The sequence below is a fragment of the Hyaena hyaena genome, unplaced genomic scaffold, assembly GCF_003009895.1.
Source record: "Hyaena hyaena isolate Hyena2069 unplaced genomic scaffold, ASM300989v1 scaffold_638, whole genome shotgun sequence".
In the NCBI taxonomy this organism is placed as follows: domain Eukaryota; kingdom Metazoa; phylum Chordata; class Mammalia; order Carnivora; family Hyaenidae; genus Hyaena; species Hyaena hyaena.
Window position 1 is genome coordinate 330,777 of NW_024081270.1, and position 17,062 is coordinate 347,838.

General features: G+C 46.7%; 1 protein-coding gene and 1 long non-coding RNA gene across 2 annotated transcripts; one reads left to right on the forward strand and one right to left on the reverse strand.

The window, feature by feature from the left end:
- Positions 1-12,950, reverse strand: LOC120219677 (baculoviral IAP repeat-containing protein 3-like). The gene is given in 9 exon segments (XM_039216536.1): positions 1-508; positions 868-909; positions 1,318-1,572; positions 4,790-4,934; positions 4,937-5,036; positions 7,270-7,322; positions 10,089-10,167; positions 11,837-12,593; positions 12,596-12,950. Coding segments are annotated over 9 exon segments (1,980 nt in total). The 3' UTR covers positions 1-314.
- A 1,498-nt stretch (positions 12,951-14,448) lies between these two features.
- On the forward strand, positions 14,449-16,108 carry LOC120219689. The gene is made up of 3 exons (XR_005525363.1): positions 14,449-14,511; positions 15,508-15,585; positions 16,013-16,108. It is a non-coding gene; the product is annotated as an uncharacterized LOC120219689 (long non-coding RNA).
- Positions 16,109-17,062: the final 954 nt, after the last annotated feature.

Below are 17,062 nucleotides of genomic sequence, written 5' to 3' on the forward strand. Positions count from 1 at the left end.
GCCCCAAGAATTTAAAATTCTGAAAACTTATTTCAAAATTTTAAATTTTACTTCCCTTACGATTTCGAACGTGCTGACACTTGGATTAAGTATCGAGCGTGTAGTGCTATGTCTGCTACTGTTCACATGAAAAGCCCGCCATTTTCTTGCTAATATATGTATGGTGGATATGTTTTAGATGTATATTTATATAAAACAGTTCAGCTGCAAATAGATAAAAAAGATCTTAAGGAAAGCAAATCATTATGGAAGTAAAAAATACATTACATTTAATCCATTAATTCTAAAGTTTGAGACAAAGTTTTGGCTCTTCTTCACGAGAGAAACGTACAAACGGTACCCTTGATTGTGCCCCTGCAAATAGGGCACTTTCGGAGCAAAGGGGCGCAGTCTTTGCACACCACCAGGTGGCCGCAGGGGATGAACACGACGGACACTTCTCGGTCCATGCACATTTTACAGGTTCGTTCCTCCTGCAGCCTCCGCAGCTGCTCCTCCAGACACAGACCTAACAAGGGAAAAGGATTTTTTAAATTTATTTTTATTTTTATTTTTTGAGAGAGCCAGAGTTCACGCAGGAGCAGAGGAGGAGCAGACAGAGAGAGAGAGAGAGAGAGAGAGAGAGAGAGAGAATCCCAAGCAGGCCCCACCCTGTCCGTGCAGAGCCCTGTGGGGGGCTCGAGCCCACAAACCGTGAGCCCATGACCTGAGCTGGAGTCAAGAGTCGGACACTCAACCGCCTGAGCCCCCCAGGTGCCCGAAGGAAAGAATTTTTAATGAAAGGCAACTTGCTGTTTCTCCTCCCATAAAAAGCCAAGAAAATAAAATCGGTGTTTTCTACCAGCTAAGTTATTAGCACTATGTTACCTGGAACATCTTCTGTGGGAATAGACCTTAGGTCCTGTTCCACTGAGGGAGAGAAACAAAACGCACGAATCAAAATGTTACCATAACAAATAAGGCTCATATCTAGTCACAGAATATACATTTTTAAACTAACAGCTTAGACTCTGGCCAAATGCTATACATAATTGTCATAACGTCAAGGCAACACAAATCTTTAATCTTTTTGTGCAATTAATAGTTTACAAATTAAATTGAATTATTTTCAATAATCGCAAAGTATTAAAATAAAAGCATTTTTTAAAAAACTGGATTAAAATGAATTTTAAATTCTAGTGAGTTAACAGTGCACTATTAGTTTCAGGTGTACAATATGGTGACTCAACACTCGTGTACAACACCCAGTGCACGTTACATTAAGAGCGTATTTTCAATTGACCTAGAAAGTTCCCTACATGACTGTGCAGCACTCACCGAAGAAGCGCTTGTATAACACGGGGTCCGTTTCCAGTAGAGAGTTTTTAAATGCGGCGACTGCAAAGCTTCCTTTCACTAACACAGCATCAATGAGCAATCTGGCTTGCAGCGATGTCTGTGCTTTCTGTGTAATGACACCGTGTTCCTGCTCCGTGAGCACTCTGGCCGCGAGGAGACCGTCCAGGATGGGGCGCACGGAAGTCAGATGTTGGAAAAGCGCCATTCTGTTCTTCCGGATTAATGAGACATCATCTTTATAAGAGAGAAAACAAACACAAGGATGTTCCAACTTTGCTCACAAACTTCCTCCCACGCCTACACATGACTGCATGAAAAACAACATAATTCAGGATTGGGCAGGCAATGCAGGGAGCTGGGGGGCCCGGGGGCACCCGCTGCCCGGGCTGTCCTGACCATCACGGTGTTAAGTGCTTTGCATCATATACTGGCTCCTTCCACCGTCACCGCAGCCGGCTGAGGTAGGTGCCCTGCCCCCACCCAGCAGATGAGGAAACGGAGGTGAGTAAACTGTGAAGGACACACAACTCATAAAGGTCAAGTGGAGGCGGTGTGGAGCCCTGATCTGTGCTCTTGGACGTTCTGAACAACTGCTGAGCCTTTAACCAGGTAACAGAACCAATAAAACTAAAATTCCAATTCAGTCTAGTCAACTTGGGGAAATATAAAATCAGGAGATGAGAATGACAGAACACTTATTTCTGAAATTATCATTCACCCGTAAAATTTCTTCGAAATTCCCTTTTAAGAGCAAATTTTAATTATTTCCCCAAAATAGACATGATATTGCCATTACCCAAATCTTTTATAGGAAATGGGAAAAGGTATTAACAGCATCTCAAAAATTAAATCCTACTGGTCAGGAATACCCTGGTGTCAACAGGATCACATTATTCTCCTTGAAGATGTAGATTTTGTACCACTCAGTAAAGTAGTTTGTATTTTGAAATTCTTCAATTTTATCATCTCCTTGGAATATCATTTATAAACCTAAGTCTAATCATTGCCATGATCCATCGGGCTCTTCCTATAAAATAACTAATGACAGAAGTGGGACTGTCTACACAACCCACCTGGGGGAGATGACTGTTGGACTGTAGAAACGCTGACTCTGTCAAGTAATAGGACACAAAAATAGAACCATTTAATAAAGAATAAAAAATCGTGCTTAGTCAAAGTCAAGGCCAGAGATACCCAATCTGAAGAGCGCTGGCGATCTGGGAATAAACCTGGAAGGGGCCAGGACCGAGATTAGTGTCTGGCACAAAGAAAAGGCCCCACGGTATCTGTTGAAGAGATGAGCAGGCAAGCCTTCATATGTCACGAGCAGAAGGAACAAAGAAGTAAAGGCCAGAGGGGAAAGAATTAAGAACCTAATGTACTCAGTTAAATCATCTGGCAGAGGAGTAGTGATATAATTTCCACTTCATGTTGAAGTATATTAGTTTTTCCATCTACATTTATGTTTCTTTTTACTTTATACTTAGACTAATGTAATAAGTTCTCTGAAATTCTGAAGACTTCTAAAATTGGATTGCCAGTAGTTGAGCAGAAAAGACTCATTTCAAAGTCACGGACTGTATTCTGGCCTGTAAGAGACTTGCATAGACCTTTGAAGCATATTATTCTTTTGTTCTGGAAAATTATCCTAAGTTTATTTATAACACCTGTTAAGAAATTACTTACCTACTGTTCTTGGGAAACTCTAAAATCAAGAGTAACCTGAAGGGAAATATTTCTGTTCACTCATTCAAACAGTGTTTCTGGAGCACAGACCATGTGCAGAGTGTGCTGGCCAGTGTAGAAATGAGGGTGCGCGGAGGAAGCTAGCACATCTTTCTGACGATGTCACTTATTGTATATCATTGACTGGAGTCATCCGTGCAGACTGTGGATTTTCTTTGAAAGAAATGGGAGTGTTTTGTAGGTGGATGGTTTAGACTGTGAAAAGTGCTCGCTGACGACCAGCAGCTGAGACGGAGCCGACCCGCGCCAGGTCAGGCAGCCGTATCTCCACCTCGCAGTGAACCCGGGCAAAGATGAGCTTGGGCTCTGCTGCTGCCGTCCTGGGGGTCTGCACACTGAATACTTCACGGTTCGGTAAAGCCAGGATGCCGCACTGCGATGACTGGGTACGCCTGTCTGGTTGACCCCGAGGACAAAGCCGCCTGAGCGGTGGGCTTGTCCAAGCCCGGAGTGGACAATCTCACTGCCAATCACCCTGGGAAGAAACAGATCCCAGATGGCACTGGACAAGATAAGGGGCAAACTCTTTTTTCATTCTGGGCTCTGGGGTTATCGGGGGCCTGAGCTTCCACAAGGAAAGACACGCTGGGACTTTCGTAGTCACGTGTGTAGAACGGCCAGAACTATGGAGAGATGAACCAGAACAGAAGCTGGGCAGGGAGATGCATGAAGATGGGCTGAGAGGCACCACGAGGGGCCCAAACAGTTACAGCCGTCAAGTGCCCTCTGTGACACAATGCTCTTCTGTTATCCCTTCAGCTCCAGGAAGACCCTGCTAAAAGCTGCAGTCTGTTTTCAACAGATCTGGTCCATGCTTAGCAAAGGAGGGATTTCTCTTGGTCTAGGCCAGAGTCATGGCAGGGTTCAGAGTCACCAGACGGGAATGGACGTGCTTAGGGGAGGAGAGTTTTTGCAAAGGAAGGTTGAGCAGAGGCGATAGAGTGGGAGACAAGGCTGGCATGAAGGACGGGGATGACCTGTCTTGGGACAATGGGAAACAGCATCCTGGCCCTCCCCTAAATAACAGAAAGTTCCCGAAGGGGAACTAGGTTCTTGTGTGGGCAGGTAGGAAACTTAATCACAATTCGTACATTAATGTATGTTATTAATGTTATCCAGTTATTAGGCTGAGACACACTGTGATGCTAATACTAAAGTAAATAACTGTCCCTGGTCCTACCCGAATTTACAGAAAAGGGGAATGAACCTGGGACCAAAAATAAGCCATGTGTGATTACATATACAGTCAACTACTCAGAGTAAGTTAAGAAAATGCTTTCACTCAGGGTGCCTGGGAGCCTCAATTAAGTGTCCGACTCTTGATTTCAGCTCAGGTCAGGATCTCAAAGATGATGGTCAAAGATGAGTTGGGCTCTGTTGCTGCTGTCCTGGGGGGTCTGTGCAGAGAGTCGGCTTCAGATTCTTTGTCTCTTCCTCTCTCTGCCCCTCCCCCACTTGCATGCGTGCACACTCTCTCTCAAAATAAACATTTGAAAAGAAAAGAAAATGCTTTCATTCAATATATACATTTTCAACTTACTAACGAGCAGTTCAAATATATTTTACTGTAAACATTTCCAGAATTCAAATACAGAACGGTGAACACAAAACCTGACCGGACTGACTATAAGCACACTTTTCGTAACTCACAGACATTAACGTCAAATCCACACAGAAAGAGACACTGATTACTAAATGCACGTACCTGATTCTTGTTCCTCGGCTGCCCTTCCTTTCTCCTCTTCCCTGATTTCATCTTCTGCATGAAGTAAATCTGATACAATATCATTCACCGTCTTGTAGTTCTCACCACTTGTGAGGATCTTACTCTGAACGGTCTGCTTCACCAGACCAGGCTCCTACTGAAGCCCATCTCCAAGGCCGCTTTCACCACGGGTGCGTTCATCATGATGGCATCTTCGGAGGAGCTTTCTCCAGGCCCAAGATGAAAACTACATGAAACAGAGAATGTAACACATGTTGAATTTTTTGAATTAAAAGTTATTACAGTTTCAAAGACATAAAGCCCAGAAAATGTGTATTTCGTATTAACTTTGTTAAATTTAAAATAAGGATGTGCACATTCAGTCACTAAAATAAGAATATGGAATATCATTTTCCAATACAAAACACGTATTATCCAGCCTAACTGTGAGTGAGAAACAGAATGTCGAGGATCCCTGTCCACCTCACATTCCTTCCTCCCCACGATGAACAAGGGCGCTTTCTAAATCGAGCAGGTTTCACGTGTGTTTCAAAGAGGCCACTGTCCTCACTCACCGCATGGCTGCAGGGCTTCCTACGGACCCTCCCCTGTCTCCTTCCCTCCCCACACCGCACCCACAGTGGCTGTCCACACACACAGACACGCCTGTGGCACACTCCTTCCACACCGTGGTGTTCTCACACTCACCTGTGGCTTACGGGACGGCGCCCGTTCGGGGCCCCGCTCACCCCTTCAGCCCCATCTCTTGCCACCTTCTCATTCACGCTCTACACTCAAGCCCAGGAGCCCCAGACTGACGGCTCTGGGGTCCGGGTCCGCCTGCAGTGCTGACCACGCTTAGCGCGGGCCGGCCGCCTTCATGTGTCTGTCTGCGATCCGACTTCTTTCTGGCCACACAGAATTTTGCTAGTTTCTTCAAATGTGCCTGCTCTTTTGTGTCACCTAAGACATTCATGTGCTGTTCTCTCTGCCTAGAATATTCTTTTGCTCCCTCCGTCATCTGGTTAACTCCTACCCTTGCCATCAGTTGGCCAGTACTTCCTCTGGGAAGCCTTTTCTGATCTTGCGAGTGTGGACGAGCCACCCCTCATGCACCCGCAGAGCGCCGCATGCCTCACTTTTCCCACCATATTCCCTCCCCCTATCTGTGTCCTTGTCTGTATCTCCTTCACTATTAGCTCATGAGGATAGGAGCTATGTTTACCCTGTTCCCAATCCTTTCCTCAGAATAGGAGACCCGCGATAAATATTTATTGAAGTAAACTAAACGCTAGGTAACGGAGTAGAAGAGCTTGTTCAAATATTGGCTCTATCATCTTTTAGGTTTAGCCGAAAAGGACAGGTCACTTAACCTCTCTGAGCCTCAGGGTTCCTACGGAAGAAGGGGAATAATAATTTCTACCCTCTTCATTTTATAGAAGGAATACGTCAGCAAGCCAATATCGTAGCGCCTGTGCTCCCACGAGGTCTGAGAACAAGCGTGTGGCTGGATGTCAGCAGTGTGTTGACAGCGCAGATACTCAAGACCACCCTTAGATACCATGACTCAATACAGTAGGTTTATTTTTTTTCCTTAAATAGTTTATTGTCAAGCTCGTTTCCATACAACACCCAGTGCTCATCCCCACAAGTGCCCTCCTCCGTGCCCATCACCCCCCTTCCCCCCACACCCATCGGTCCTCAGTTTGTTCTCAGCATTCAAGTCTCTCATGGTTTGCCTCCCTCCCTCTCCCCATTTTTCCCCTTCTCCTCCCCGACGGTCCTCCGTTAAGTTCCTCCTAATCTACCTATACGTGCAAACATATCAATACATTAGGCTTAAAGTGGAGACCAGAAATCTGCAATATTTTGTTAGTTTTTTTTTAATGTTTATTTATCTTTGAGGGAAAGAGACAGAGCATGAGTTGGGGAGGGGCAGAGAGAGAGGGAGACACCGAATCTGAGGCAGGCTCCAGGCTCTGAGCTGTCAGCACAAAGCCTAAAGCGAGGCTTCAACTCAGGAAACGTGAGATTATGAACTGAGCCGAAATCAGATGCTCAACTGACTGAGCCACCCAGGTGCTCCATAATCTGTAATACTTTTTAATGTTCATGCTATAGGGGGACAAATACCCACTTAACGGATTTGAGAGTGCACTGCGAAGTTCACAGCACCATACAAATGTACATTATTACTCTTATCACATTTCAATCTCTGTTGTACCAAAAGGTTCCACTTAAATGCAGTTACTAGGGGCGCCTGAGTGGCTCAGTCAGTTAAGTGTCTGGCTTCGAGTCAGGTAACAATCTCACGGTTTGTGGGTTTGAGCCCCATGTCGGGCTCTGTGCTGACAGCTCAGAGTCTGGCACCTGCTTCTGATTCTGTGTTTCCGTCTCTCTCTATCCCTCCCCTGCTCACACTCTGTCTCTCAAAAATAAATTAACATTAAAAAAATTGAATGCAGTAATTATCATTATACATACTTGGCGACTCACCATTTTCATCTTCTGTGTTGTCTGAAGTAGATAACAACTACAAGGAAAAAGTATAAAAATTAAAATAGAAATCTTAGCCTTTCCATTATAATATAAATGAGTCAAGAGATCTATTTTACTCAATTTATCGCAAACTAACTTATAAGCAGATGATTTTTTATCTCAAAAGCAATATTTCATCTACATTCAAAAGCAATTCTCTACGCCACAAACTATTCTTGATGAAGCCTATATTCATTTGTGAAGGCCAAGAATCAGTGATTTGTGAGACAATCATTGTTTGTCTTTCATACTAAACACCTGACATTTCCTGGGTCATCCTTTGGGATAAGTTAGACCCTAGATCAGTTCTACTGACTATGCTAAAAAGTACTTAACCATCAAACTATTATAGAAGTTCTTATCTGCTTTCCCAGGAAGATTATTTTCCTTTCAGCACTTTGAATATATCTTGCCATTCCCTTCCGGACTGCCAAGTTTTTGCTGGAAAAAACCCCCTGCTAGCCTTATGGGGTTTCCCTTTCTATGTAACTATCCTTTTCTCATTGCTTTTAAGATTCTCTCTTTATCACCACTTTTTAATTACTATGCATCTTGGTGTGGACCTCCCTGAATTGATTTTGTTGGGGGCTCCCTGTGCCTCCTAAATCTGCATTTCTGTTTTTCCTCCCCAGATAAGATGTTTTCAGCTATTATTGCTTTACATAAATCTTCTGCCCCCTTTCCTCTCTCTTCTTCTTCTGGGATCCATATACTACAAATATTGTTTTACTTGATGGAGTCACTGACTTCCCTAAGTCTGTTCTCATTTTGCATAATTTTTTTCTCTCTCCTGCTCAGCTTGATAACTTTCCATTCCTCTGCCTTTTAGGTCACTAATTCATTCCTCTGCTTCTTCCATCCTGCTGATCATTCCATCACATATGTATTTTATTTCACCTATTGAGCCCTTTATCTCTGCTATGTTATTCCTTTTCCGTGTAAGCATCTCACTCATACTTTCCACTATTTTCTCAAGTCCAGCGTGTATCCTTATGATCATTGCTTTAAATTTTCCATCAGACATATTACTTATCTTTGTTTTGCTTGGGTCTCGTGCTATGATTTTGTCCTGCTTTTCCATTTAGAATGTATTCTTCTGTCTCCTCATTTTCTCTAATGGTGTGTCTGTCTCTGTGTGATAGGAAAGTCACCTACATCTCCTGCTCTTGAAAGTAGTGTCCTCCTGAGGGAGAGGACCTGTCGTGTCCTGCAATGCAGTGTCCCCTCTTCCCCAGAACCTGGCACTTCAGGGGCGACTCCTCTATGTGATGTGTGCGCCCTGCTATTGAGGCCGAGCCACTTTTGCTGTCACTCCAGTTGTCTGCACAGGCTGTCTTTGCCTGTTGTAGGCAGGGTTTTGTCCCTGGGTTGTTTGTGGGCCAGTCTGGGGCCATCTTGGGTGTGAGTCGAGTCAGAGCAGGTGTTTGCCAGAGCTACAGTAGCACCAGACTTTCTCAGTGTTGTTCCCTGAGAAGCTTTGTTGGTGCCCAGGGCCTGCAGTCAGACCAGAGGTCTGCCCCCAGCCCACTGCCGGGCCAAGAGGGACTGGTGTGTGCAGCCATCTTCCCTGCCCCTGGGGCAGGACTCACTTTGGAGTAGCGCTGGCCCTTGTCGAGGCTGCTTACACACCGTCAGGCTTGCGGCCCCAGTTTGGATGAGCTTCAGCCGAGAGCACACTGGATGAGATGGATCCACAAAGTGCAAGACATGGTGTTAGCAAAGTTTGTGCCAATCTTCTGGTCGGACAGGACCCACAGCACCGAGACTGGGGTGGGCCTGGCAGAGAGGGTGGCGTGGTTTCAGGAAGTTAGGTGGCGAGTACAGGCGCTGCCCCGGTTCTCACAGGTGGCCATGCGCTTATGCTGAAGGGCAGAGGGAGTCTGACATGGGTAAATAATTCTGCCTCCCACAGGCCCCAGGTGTTTTGCAACCTGCTGCTCATTATACCCTATCTCCAAGGGCTGTTTGTTGTGGCGTCTCTTTGATGGTGGGGACTCAGTTTCCTCTCACCCACTGGCTGTTCCAGAGCAGAGCCTGCTGATTTTTAAAATTCCAGGTTTTAATTTATGCTAGTCATAAGAACTCACCAAATTCGGCCCTTCTGGTTTACAAAGTCAGCTGTTCTGGGAACCCATCTTCCCCATGTGGGCCCCCCGCTGTGAGGGTCTCTTCCCGTCTCTGCACCTGTGGTGCCCTCTCTCCCGCAGATGGCTTGCAGTCCTCTTAGCTGCCCACCGCATCTCTGCCCTTCCTATCCTCTTGATGTGGCCTTTTCTCTCTGTTTAGCTATAGAGTCTGTTCTGCCAGGTCCTGTCTGGGTTATTTACTGCTGTGGGTGTTCTCTGGTTTGTATACGAGGGTGGATGCAGCGAGTCCTCCCGCCCCAGCATGTTCCCAGAAATCTCATTCTGGGAAGACTGGAAGAAGCATTACAATTCTCTTTCTCACATCTTTTAGGCAAAAAAAAAAAAAATGTATAGTAAAACTATTAAATGCCAGCCAAGTTTTTCCCTCAAATAATTTAATTTATTGCAACCTCATTACAGAAATACTTGGAGCCATACCTTAAATATATTTTTTCAGGAGGTCTCTAATTTGGATTCTACATGCAAAGACTAGTTCTAAGATCATGTTGGGTATTATAAAAAATGAAATGTATTTTTAAAGCAACTCCTTGTCTTTTCACTAAGTACTACTCTCTGTGATTGTCAGAAAATAACTTATCTGTTGTTAACCAATGATTTCTAAAAGTCCCCCATACTTGTTCAAGTAGACAGGGGTGACTGGCTTGAATCTGACTGATGAACTCATGTCCTTTGATTCGTATCAAGTACTCACACCTGAAAGATGAACAAAGGTAAGTTGGGGGGGGGGGTTTAATCCCGCTATTTGTAGACAGCTAAACATTTCCAATGAACATAAACATGCATATAACCACTTAACACTCATTTCCCACACGGGAAGAGGCAGGAGATACCGGTCAGAGGCAAGATGACGTGAGTGAGAGGCTGCAACGTGGCGCTTCGCCAGCGCTGGATCCAGAGGGTCACAGCGACCCACTCGGAGCTCCCGGCTGTGCTTTTCAATTTTTGAAGATTGCTGAAAACACTCTGGATAGTGCGAATGGAGCCGAGGAGACAGGTAGAAAGTTCTCTAATAAATGATGCTGTTCTCTCATAAACTTTGTATGTTTAAAAGTTAAAAATACACAAAGCAGGACAAGAGAGGAATAACGAGGAAGGTGAACACATTGTGTGACAAGTTAGATGGTCACAAGTCAGCCGTTCCTAGATAACACGCATCCACGGTCACACTCAAGTACAAAAGGAACCCTGCTTCACCCTTCTCTTTATATATTCTCAGAGCTGCCACAACGAAAAGCTAGGAGGACTTTTTAAAAATGTCTATATAAGGTGTTCTTTATAATCTTTTTAATTTTTGAAATCTGAAATATTTGGGGCATGTAAAGGTGCTACAGAGTATCATACCAAAAACTTACATAAGGAAAATAAGTCAGGAGACTGAGTTTAGTAAGCAACATTGAAAATACTAAAAGTTTTGATCATGAAAAATATAATCAGAAGCCACTTGACTTCAATTAAAAAAGAAGAGTATAAGTAAGTATGGAATAATCAAAAGTGTGAGAACTGACAATGAAATGTTCTGATCACCCTATCTAATGCTGCAACCTGCTTGGTCCTTCTGATCTTTCCCACCATCCTGTTTTTCCTGCTGTCTACAGCACTTACTATCTTCCAACACGCTACATAATTTATTAAGTTTTTATTAATTATCTGCATCTCTTGCTATTAAATTAACGTATGAGACCAAGGATCTTGGTTTGGTTCAACTGAGTATTTTAAGCACCCAGAACAGTGCCTGGCAATAGACGATCAATTAACGTGAAATGTTGAATAAATGGAAATATGTCCAAGACCTACGGCTGAGAAAAGGTTTCCAAACGGTGTATATAGTATCTCGTTCACTTAATACTACACACGTTCATCTACCAATGTACGCATGTGTAAAGAGATGTCTAGAGGGGAATTCACTAGAATGTGACTGCGGTCCTCTTTACATAATGAAATTTCTGGACACTTACATTTTTTCTCTGTACTTTTCTACAATGTGTGGGTTTGGTTTTATAATGAATATATTTTATACACATATATATTTTTTTCATTATACATGAGAAATCCTAAACCTGTATCAAGATATTGAAAGATATTGAAACCTTCCATCAAGATAGTTTAGTTCTTTCTCTTTTTCTTTTACCTTTTTTCTTTTCTTTTTTCTCTTTTCTAATATAATTTATTGTAAAATTGGCTTGCATACCACACCCAGTGCTCATCCCAACAAGTTTAATTTTTCTAAGTAGTTCATCCTAAATGTACTCACGGGAGCATTTTTGAAAGAAAGAACAAAGCAACGGCTGATGATCAGGTCAACACGTATGACCCGCCTCATAACGACAACAAACATCTGCAGAGGAGGCTGCAAGACACTCGCCTTGGAAACCACTTGGCGTGCTCCACCCACGGGTGGTCTCCGGACTCCCAACACCGCAGGCCGCCGTCACAGCTGAAGCATCTGACGTCGTCGCTGCGGCCTGAAATCGGTGTTGGAGCACAGCCGTGAGTCGGCACGGGGACCCCGCCGAGACGCGCTACGGGGACACGGGAAGGCCGGCCGCGCCCCGGGCCCTCACCCGCGCGGGAGAAGGCGGCGGGGGCAGCTGCGGGGCCGCGGAAGGGGCGGGCGCGCGCCGCGTGCGTCTGCATGGCCCGGTTGGACACGGCGCCCCGCGGGCCGTCCCGAAGCCGGCTTTCCACGAAGGGGCAGAGGGGGAAGCGTCGCAGGTGCTCCGAGAGCGCGTCGTCCGCCGGCTCCGGGCTGCTCAGCCTCCCGCCGCCGGCGAAGCAGGCCACCCTGTCCCCGGGGCCCACGTGGTAAAAGCCGGCTCTGGCCAGCTGCGCGGGCACCGGCAAGGTCAAGGGCCATCCCCGGAAGGGGCGCAGCCTGGCTTCCTCGGTGTGCGTCGCAGCCCCGTGGGGGGGACTCGTCCTCCAGGGAAGCGGGGCTTGGCTTGCTCTGAACCTTGCGGGGTTCTCGGGGGAGCCGGCGCAGGGGCCACGGCCACGGCCACGGCTCTGCGCACCGGGACGCAGCACGGGCCTGGAGCGCGCCCCCGGGGCAGGCGACGCGGCTGCCGAAGCGCCCGGCGCACCGAGACTGTGGACGAAGCCGCAGCCGGGGTACAGCCTCGGTGCTTCTCCAGGGGACGGCGCCCCGGCTTCCAGCTGCCCAGCGCCAGGCCGCACCCGGCCCGGGCGAGGCCGCGCGCGGACACGGGCGCGCGGCGGCACCCCTCGCTCGCGGGCTCGCCGCCTGCCGGCAGCTTCGGCAGCCACGTGCTCTCCTCCACCACGGTCACGGCCAAGCGGACGGCGGGAAAGGGACTAGCCTTTCTCTGGGGAGGCAGTTTTGTGCACGGCTCGGGGTCTTGGATACTTTTAGGGGCAGGCTGATCGCCCGGAGCAGGAAATCTCCCGACTTCGGGCTGCAGCACGGAGATTCTGAGCCCGACACACACCGCACGGGAAAGGCGTGCGCACCTTGCCATCACCTTTACACACACAGTGTGAGCGGGACGACACGTGGCACCTCGTCACGGGACTCAAACCCTGCGTACAAGCGGGGAGCCTGGGGTCACCAAGATGCCACCCAGTCTCAGCACCCCCACGGGCTGGACGGTGTCTGGGTGGGAACCCCTCAAGGCGCTAGGCCAGCCTGGAGGCCAAGTGTGGGGCTCACACGGCCGGCCTGCTTTCGGGGAGGAAAGCTACACTCTGTACCTGCTCTACAGAAAAAAAGCCCAAACTGTGTTTATTTTGCTTCTTTTTAAATTATGAAATTTGGTAGCCAGGAAAAAACAAAAGCCTAACACCTGCCCAAAAAGAAGCAAAGAGATGCATCTTTTTAAATATCACTGTTACCAACAGGTGTCTTCCAGCGAATAAATATCATATTTAATTAGCAGCACTTTTATTTCTTTTTTTTTAAATGTTTTATTTATTTATTTCTAGGAGAGAGAGAGACAGCATGAGCAGGGGAGGGTCAGAGAGAGAGGGAGTGACAGACTCTGAAACAGGCTCCAGGCTCTGAGCTGGCAGTCAGCACAGAGCCCGACGCGGGGCTCGAACCCACGAACCGCGAGATCACGACCCGAGCGAAAGTCGGACGCCCAACCGACTAAGCCACCCGGGCGCCCCATAGCAGCACTTTTATTTCTTAAAAGCACATAAAATAATGGTGTGTTTTACAATTAATGACATCTTAGATGCGATGGAATACAATCTCTCCCAAATCGTGCTCAAATTAAGTAATTTTTCTTCCTAGAATATTTTTAATCAGGAAATAAAACCATCTAGAATTTTCCTACAAATGAAGAGCTTAAGTTGGAAAAGAAATGGCTGGTGCATCTTAAGGCCTCTTTCAAAATACCTTAAACAATAATTACTTCCCATAGTCGACAGCTTGGTTACTTGGTCAGAGTGATTCCATTAGAACTTAGCAAATTAAATACTCTGATTCAAATACATTCCCAAAAAAGAATGTATTCGCTCAATTGGTCTTTTTAGGCTCAGCTTCATGCTGTTGAAATACAATACGAAACCTTCTATTCTGATACTGGATTTGTTTATTAAAAAATCAAAAGTCATGGCTTTGAGTCTGCAGGCTAAGACGAATAATCAAAGTCTACAATTTCGGCTTTGGTCAGAAATTCCACAGACAGCATACCTTGAACCAGAATTTATCACAAGAAAATAATAAATTTACTTTGTCACAATCCACTCCTTTTGCCAAGCTGAGACCCTCTGAAAATTCAGAATTTCTCAATTTTGACTGGCTCTCAGTAAACAGGCTCTGCGTCAATAATATGAGCAAAGATCAGCAAACGGGCCGTCCTGACTTCTCTAGCAATGATTTGCGCACACGGTTTCCACAGACGGTGGGGTTTCTGCTGCAACTGAAACTCTTTCTTTCCAGGTGACATGAGAAACGTGGCTCCATTCCAGTGATAAGTTACTGGGTCTAACTTCCGCAGTGGACACATATGGTAAACACTGCTGCAGAAACCCTCCCGGTGCTGACCGCTGTGTCTGACAACATTTTCTCTCGGAGTAAGTCTGCTCTTTGCCCAAAATGAACCACGAGCCATCATTCCCATTGTCATCCCTCTCAGAAATAACAGTCTATTTGAACAAGCTGAACTTCAGGCTTTTAACATACGAATATTCAGATAAATGGCTAGATCAATCCTTTACCATTCGCCCATGCTAGCGTGTCATACTCTAAATTTGTGGCACCACAAAGTATTTTTTTAATTAAAATTTTTAAACGTTTTATTTATTTCTGAGAGACAGAGAGAGACAGCGTCAACAGGGGAGGGTCAGAGAGAGAGGGAGACACAGACTCTGAAACAGGCTCCAGGCTCTGAGCTAGCTGTCAGCACAGAGCCTGGCGCGGGGCTCGAACCCACAAACCATGAGATCATTACCTGAGCTGAAGCCGGACGCTTAACCGACTGAGCCACCCAGGCGTCCCTGGCACCACAAAGTCTTGTTCTGGACATTTCTTTGTCACCGTGGAAGTCTCTCAATCTGTCAGAGGGCCCACCTGTGTATTTCTCTAATATGGTAGAGGGGTGAATATTTACTCTTTGTTCTAGATAACTGTCGTTCATTTTCAGATCTTTACCAAACACGAGTTCTTTCTCTTTGTTCTGCTCTGGCTAGAATCACTTCCCCTGTATATCCACCAGTCAAATTCAAAGTCAAGATCACCATTACTTCATAGTTACACCTCATATAACTAGACCCTAGTTTTTTAAAATAACATCCTTTGGGATAACAAAAACTCTAGTTCACTACTTAATTTGTTTATTCATGCATAAAACTACCTCCCAGAGATTAGACTACATCCCTTTATAGGGTTTTAGGCCTCCATCTTGAGATGTTTCTATTTACAGAAAAAAACTGGAAAAAATCTAGAAGTAGAACGCTTCACCCCTTTTGTACAACCTGTAAAAAAAAAAAAGAGAGAGAGTTTTAAAAGCCAAATACTTCATAGATAGATGTAATACAATGATCTCTTTTTAAACATTTTCTCCAAAACAGAGCACTAGTGTTCGATGACTGTCTACCACGCCCACGACACGGTGCTGTGTGAGCCCTGCACGGGCCACGAAGTCCCAGGTAAGAGCCAGATGGCTCCAGCTCGTGGCCAGCAAGGCTGTCATTGGGTCTGGCTTGCACAGAATTGGACCTCACTATTTTATTAAATTGGTAACCTTTTATTTTGAAATTATACATATAGAAAAGTTAAGGAAACAAGAGGGTCCCCACACAGCCTGCGCTCACCTTCCCCAGTCATGGCACAATTATAGGGGCCGGGCACGTCACACGGGCAGTGCTGTTGCTTGATGTACTCGCTCTGCTTACCTGCCAGCAGTTTTAAAAGTAAGAGACTTCCCGTGACGCTCTAGACCCCAGGTCCTTGTGAAAAGCAGACTGCCCACAGTGGGCGACACGCAGCCGGCGGACACACGCCCCGGCCCCCTGACACAGGGAGTGCCAGCTGCCACTGGTCCCCGAGCGGGCACTGTGGTTTTCCTCACAGTAGGATCCGGAAGGGAGGGAGACTGCTCTAATACCCGGTCTGTCAAAAGTGACAAAAAAGCAAGGTGGACAAAAAGAGATGCGTTTGGAGAAAAATGAGAGCCCTGTATTTCTCTGTGGAGAGGAATATTCCTACGTGTTAGATGTGTAAATAAAGCGTGGTTTTGCTTAAAAGAGACACCCCCGGCTCTGTTTGCTCTGTCACCTGCCTCTGTCATCTGAGACTGTGTACTGCTTGCACAGGCCTGAGGCTGAGAAGCCTGGCAGGGGGGGTGGGGGACACAAGGCACATGTATGCTTGTGAGAATACAGACAACACTTGTATGACAAAGTACAAAGATATGCCTAGATGCCCACCCCGGATCGATTCAAACTCTCCTACCCGCTTCCAGAACGCAGATCCCCAAGTAGGCTAGGGACACCTTGAGGCCACCGCCCAGGCTGGGGACCCCTGTGGCCTCCTCCCAGGCTGGGAACCCCAGAAGCCCACCCCCAGGATGGGGACCCCTGCAGCCCTCCCAGCGGGATGGGGACCCCTGAGCACCCCCAAGGCTGGGGACCCCCACAGCCTCCCCCAGGCCAGCTAGGCAGCTCCGTGGTCCGTGCAAGTCTCTAACTCTGCAGGGCCTGCCTCAAACGTCCCCTCCACCGGCCCCGGCCCCTTTGCTAGGTGGCTGCGCCTCCCGTCCCTTCACCTCCACACACCCAGCCTTTCTCCCTCACAGCCCACCCGCTGCCTCAGAGATCCTGCTCTCTCCGCCCCTGCTCCCTCACACCTTCCTCCTCCTCTCTGCAGGCCCTTCCCTCAAGGTAACAAGCAAGCTGAAGTCTGTCTCAGCTCCAAAATGAAAACAGCAATCCTCTCTCTACCCCACTTTCCATTCTAGCAGCCACAGCTGAGTCCTGGGCAATGCAGGGGCGGGGGCACCCACCCCTCCCCAGCCTGCTGAAAATCTGAGTGTAACTGCTGCGCCCCCAAACCTTAGTAACAAACTACAGTTGACAGGGGCCTTACTGATAACACTCGATTAACGCACATTTTGCATGTTTATGT